The sequence below is a fragment of the Chrysochloris asiatica genome, unplaced genomic scaffold, assembly GCF_000296735.1.
Source record: "Chrysochloris asiatica unplaced genomic scaffold, ChrAsi1.0 scaffold00100, whole genome shotgun sequence".
NCBI lineage: Eukaryota > Metazoa > Chordata > Mammalia > Afrosoricida > Chrysochloridae > Chrysochloris > Chrysochloris asiatica.
This window is the reverse complement of record NW_006408618.1, coordinates 11,995,591-12,001,668: the sequence shown is the minus strand read 5'-3', so window position 1 is coordinate 12,001,668 and position 6,078 is coordinate 11,995,591. Positions and strand designations below refer to the sequence as shown.

Here is a 6,078-nt window from a genome sequence, read left to right as displayed (position 1 = left end):
AAGACTTCATTTTGCTTGAATCCACAATCAACATTCATGGAAGCAGCATTCAAGAAATCAAATGACATACTGCATGAGGCAAATCTGTCCCACAAGACCTCTTTAAAGTGTTCAAGAGCAGAGGTATCGGTTTGTGGACTAAGGTGTACCTAACCCAAGCCATGGTATTTTCAATTGTCTCAAATGCTGTGAAAGTTGAACAAGAATATTGAAAGTACCATGGAGTGCCAGAAGAACAAACAAACCTGTGTTGGAAGAAGTATTATCAGAATGTTCCTTAGAAGCCAGGATTATAAGACTTTGTCTTTCATACTTTGGACATGCTATCAGAAGGGACCAGTCCCTTCTCATAAAATGGAAGGTCAGTGAAAAAATAGAAGATCCCAGTGAAACAGAATGGCACAGTGGGAGTAGCAATAAGCTTAAGGATAACAAGAATTCTGAGGATGGTACAGGACCACGCAGTGTTTCTGTTATGCATAGGGTCACTAAGAGTTGGACCTGACTCGATGGCATCTAACAACAGCAATAAAAAATATGAGGCCCATCCAATGACTAAGCTATTCTGTACTGAGGGACACCAAGATTGTCAGTAACCATAATCACAGAATTTTCTATGGAATGATTTAAAATCTACTTTTCTGCTGAGTTTTTATAGCCATTTTCTAAAGGCCTCTGTTTTGTTTCCAATTTCTCAATAATTCTTGTGTTGGAGATGGGTGCTTATTACAGTCCTCTACAAAGTCTTCTGAGTTAACATATTAAAAATATTGTCCACGGGAATGTTAAATTAAGGAAAGGGATGAAATATGCATTTAAAAATGAGATCTAAACAAGCAATTGAGAAGTTTCTATAAAGTTAAGAAACCGAGAATTTTCCAGGGATGATGCTAGGTGAAAAATATTTTAAAAATGTATATCTACATCTGTAATCCTGGTGTGGCACTGTAAGATAAGCACTGAGCTGTTAACCCCAAGGTTGATGGTTCAAACCCATCAGTTGCTCCTCAGAAACCCTATATAGTATTGTTGAGTCAGAACTGACTCAAAGGTACCTATCAGTACTTATACCTCTCTCTTTGTCTTTGTATCTATCTATTTAATCTTTAAGATACATTTTTAGGAACTCCTGGTCTTCTTCAAGTATCTAAAAGTTCTACTGGACCCATAGTGTGCTCTCACAATATCATATTTAAGTTTTTGATACATACCCAGGAAGTCAATATATCTTTTCCAAACAGAATCTTGGTATGAACGTTTTCATCTATTCCAATGTCACGAATGAGTGGTTCACTCTCCGTAGATGTTGAAGGTTTCTGGGGAATGCAAACACCAAGGATCTATTATCAAAATGTGGGCAGTTCAAACTTACCAGCTACTCTTTGAAAAACTGAGTTCTGGTGTGGCGCTGTGGGTTAATGCATTAGACTGCAAAATCATTTGAACCACAGGTCGATGGTTCAAGCTCACCAGCAGCTCCTCAGAAACCCTATACTGGGTCGCTATGGGTCAGAATCAACTCGATGGCAGTTAACAACAACAACAATACAGTGGTATGTGAAGATATTTGGTGCATTTCCGAAACCTTAATTTTCCAATTGATTTAATCATTCAAAAGGCATTTTTGAGGACTTCCAGGTAGCAAACGCAGTGTGAAAAATTGGTGAGGGTGGTGAAGTGGACATGGAAGTGCTATTGGGATGTAGGGGTTCCTACTCCTTCAAGGGAAGGTCCTTGTCGTAGCTGACCAGGAATGATCAGGTTAGAGGATTTCACAAAAGTAAAAGATTTAAGGATTTATTGAGAAGAAAAGATCTGGTCAGAGTTGATGAGGAGGGATTTATAATGTTAGCCCTCTTCTTTAGTTGGGATCTTTAAAGGATTCTTGGGCAGGGAAGGTGGGAAAGGCTTTCATGTTTATGATTCTTCTTAGGAAAGAAGTGGGGAAGTGGTGGGACTAGAATAATGAAGCGTGCATACAGCAAAGTTCAGAATGGAGTTGGTTCTGTCCATGGTGGAGTCTGCCGTAAAGGCATCTGGGAGGCACGCATGCATTCTGTCTTTTGACTGCAGTTTGAACTCTGGGCTGAGTTCAAGGTGTTTGGCCACTCTCAGTGGGAGGACATGCAGTGGTCAAGGATTTAGACATTGCTGCTTGTTCAAGGACTGGTCTGTAAGACACTTCTAAGGAGGTTTGTTAATCCCATAAAATATTCTTATCTCATTCATTCTAGGATCCAACTGCTCAGCTTTGTGCACCAGGCATGTCCTGTACATTTTTTTAATTGTTCAAGCAAAAGAAGAAGGGTACAGGCCTCAGCATTTCTCAAGAATTTGGTCAAAACATTTTGTTAGTAAATGGCCCAGGTTTGAATCCTGTTTCTTGGACTCCCTTTTCTCCCTGCCTCATTCTCCATTAAGAGATTTTATACTCATAATTCTTTATGGGAACATTAATGGAGGTCTCTTCTGTCATTTCTTCAAGCTGAGTAGGGTTGCCTGCTCTATCTGACTGAGTAGAAATCTCTCACTGACTGCTCTAGTGTTTTGTTATGCTTCTGGGACCTTTTTCTTTGGGACAGACTGGTGACTTCGTATGACTGTAAGTTTAGTTTGAAACTGCTGCTGTTTTTAAGATATTAAACTTAACTAGTAAATTGAGTATGCACAGGCCAAAGATTAATGACAATATAATGGTCATTAAAGTGTCAAAAGGGTAGGAACTAGGTAATTGACAGCAAATAGACCTTGACTTGATTTTATATTCTCTGGCTCCTCTGGGACTGGGCAGTCCATTTTGCTATAGGACGTGTAAGGCTCTAGTAAGACTTCACCTGAGGTGTTAATGTAAGATGGACCTTGGAGTGCTTCTGTCAATAACTGGGTGTTTTCATTTTATTCTTCTCTGCCAGATCCCTGTTGCTCAAGGTTTTTTTTAAGGGGCTTTCTCCGTCAGTCGTAAGAATAGACTCTGAGTCTTACTTCTGGTTTTTGTAACTTTTCAGTGTCTGCTACAGACTGAGTAATAAAATACATAGCCATTAAAGTCCTCCCCTCCAGGCTTTCAAGTCCTGTGTCTGTACATTTCCTAGAGATTTTAGTCAGCCCGGTGTGGAAGACTGTGTGGTTTCCTCTGCCTATCTGGGTTACCTTTTTTTTCCCTCCAGCTTTCTCTTTCTCTTATTGATCACACTGCCATTCTCTTGAGCTCTCTCAGCCTTATTCTTAGCTGTGAGCCGAAGCTGTGTGCTGGCAGAGGGTGAGAGTTAAGGTATCCCCCTCCCCCCACTTTTTTCTTTTTACAATGGTCACTAGCTGTTTGTTCATGCAGGCGGCTATACAGAAGAAGTTGGCTTTGGCCATATACATGACTGTCACCCATTTTCTTTTCATTGTATATGACTGACTTTAATAAGGCCATAATTCACTTAAAATAATGTTGTTAAGTACCATAGAGTTGGTTCCAACTCATAGTGACCCTGCATAGGGTTTCTGAGGAGCAGTTGGCAAGTTTGAATTGCCGACTTTGTGATTCACAGTCCAGTGCTTGTCCTGCAGCACCACACCAGGACTCCAATTTATAATAATACCCTTTAAAAGTGAAAAACTTGAACAATTTAATAGAAATTCATTATAGAAGTAAAGTACAGCCAAATAAAGTTGTTTTAAAACACTATAGACACAATAGTTTTAAATACAAATTAATATTATTTGTGAAAAACCTTAGATATACTATATAGCAGTTTTGAAATAATAGTCTTTATATTAAATCGTTGTTAAACAATTGAATTAAATATCAGGGTAAATGGTGCATTTTTTATGGTTAGACCCACTGGTTTTTGTGTTGTTACATTTAAAAGAAGCAACGTTGTGACTGAGTTTAGTGACTAAAAATTTGTATTAATAAAATTATGACACTATACATTGTGCCTGCTGTCTAATATTAGGCAAATACACAGGGAGAACCATCAATATGAATTCTCAGCCTAAATGAGAATCAGACATTGCTCTTATAAAATACAACCTTTTAGTACCTTTTTATAAACAGTTTTCTATGACTTTTTATGAGGTTTATTAGGTCAGGAGTTTATTATGTTTAGGAATTTGTTCTGTTAAAAACTTTACCTTTAAAACAAATTGCTCAATAATAAAATTAGTTCTTTAACCTGTGGACTAAGAAGCATTCTGTTACCTAACAGTGAGAAATTTTAACTTTTTTACAAGCTATTTGATGTTAAAGCTTCTAAAGATTCTTATGAATTAACAGATTAATCTTTTAGTTACAAGCACTGTATTTTTCTTTTGTTATAATTAATTCACTTAGTTAACTCTTTGTAATATTAAGACTATCTAACCCACGAGTATTTATCTGTAATTATCACGAAGGATTGCAGGTCACGTCACTGAGCTCTATTGTCATGGAACTTCAAACTTGATAGAGAAACAGGAACTTAGACACAGCAAACCCTCAGAACAGAGTGAAACAGTAATATTATACTTATTTTAAAACTTAAGTTTATAAAACACCATGTAATATAAACACCTGGGAACCCAGTTTGTTTAGGCATATATTAACTTTTTGATATCCAAATTAATATTGATATATTGTGGTCACACAGTATTGGAAAGAAACTTTATATTTTGTTTTCCCCCATAGGATTATAATTTAACTGAGGAAAAGTTCTCAGTTAAGATGCATTACGAATCGGGCTGCTAACCTCATGGACAGTAGTTCAAAAGTACCAGCTGTTCCATGGGAGAAAGATAAGACTTTCTGCTCCCGTAAAGGTTTACAGCTTCAGAAAACCTTTACAGGGGTCGCTATGAGTCAGAACTGAGTCCATGGCACATAACCACCAACACCAGGCTCTCTCTCTCTCTCCCTCTCTCTCTCTCTCTCACACACACACACACCCTTCCCCTCTCTCTTTCTCTCTTAATTAAACCTAGACTGCAACTAGAAAAAAACAGATGAAATCTTGTCTCTGGGCTGACCTGTCAGACTCGCTCCCCAGTTCTTCATGGGACTTTTACTGGTTCTTGGAAGAGAACCCAACTAACTATCACAAGGGACTTACACTCCTGGGGCTGATCATTAATGTGTGTGTATACTCTGTGCGCATTTCTCTCCGTTTCTTGTCAGTTTGGATGCCATGGAGTTCCCCTCCACAGCTGGTCAGAGGAAGGCTGGTGACCAGAGAACCTCATCAATCTTAGGAGGGCTGCACTGTTTTTGCTTGTTGCTCTCTCCAGGACTGAATGGATACCCAGGGGATGGAACCATAAAGGAGGAACCATTTTGGGTATTAAATTTGTCACCTCAAGGTGTTTGGGGCCATATAGTATTACAAAAGACAATTAAACTCTTTCTCTTAAAGGATTATATTTAGAAATTTGTTTAAAAAGCTACCAATGTTTAAAGAATGCACTCAAGGGGATAATCAGCCTTGAATGCATCCTTAAATCTAACTCAGTTCCCCATTTTTCTTAAAGGATTTTAATATTTCTTTAAATATTTAAATAGTACACAATATTAATAATTTGACTCTATACTCTAATGCTATACTCCTGGTGTGGTGCTGCAGGATAAGCACTGACTACTAACTTCAAGTTTGGCAACTCAAACCCACCAGCTGCTCCTTGGAAATGCTATACAGAGTCACTATGAGTCGGAGCCAACTCAATGGTACATAACAACTCCAGCGGCAACAGCTATTATGACAAAAAATGCTTAAAACTCTGGGTGCAAAATTTTGTAATTCTGTCTGGAGCATCATCCCCCACTAGGAGTCTTTCAATAAGTTTAAAAATTCAAAAGCAGCAAATTATTCAGAATGTTTGTCTCATCAATTAATTTCATCCTTTAAACTATCAGGTTAAAGTCCCTGTTCTATCCTTGGCTCTAAAAGACTAGTAAAATTACTTAAAGCTCTCAGAATAACTCATTGAAGAAATGGAAGTATTTCGTTAAAAACACCCTAGGCAGAATGCCAGGGTGAAGTGTGGTCAAAGAAACGACAGGAGAGAGAAGAAATACTTATACTTCACAATGTTGTTCATAGCTTGTCATGATCCACA

The 6,078-nt window shown here is 38.0% G+C and overlaps 1 protein-coding gene across 1 annotated transcript in view; it reads right to left on the bottom strand.

The window, feature by feature from the left end:
* Positions 1 to 6,078, bottom strand: part of AXDND1 (axonemal dynein light chain domain containing 1) — a 176,494-nt gene that overhangs the window by 23,931 nt on the left and 146,485 nt on the right. The window contains exon 19 of the mRNA XM_006867105.1: positions 1,212 to 1,316. Within this exon, the coding sequence (XP_006867167.1) occupies positions 1,212 to 1,316 (105 nt within the window). The remainder of the gene's footprint in view (positions 1 to 1,211; positions 1,317 to 6,078) is intronic.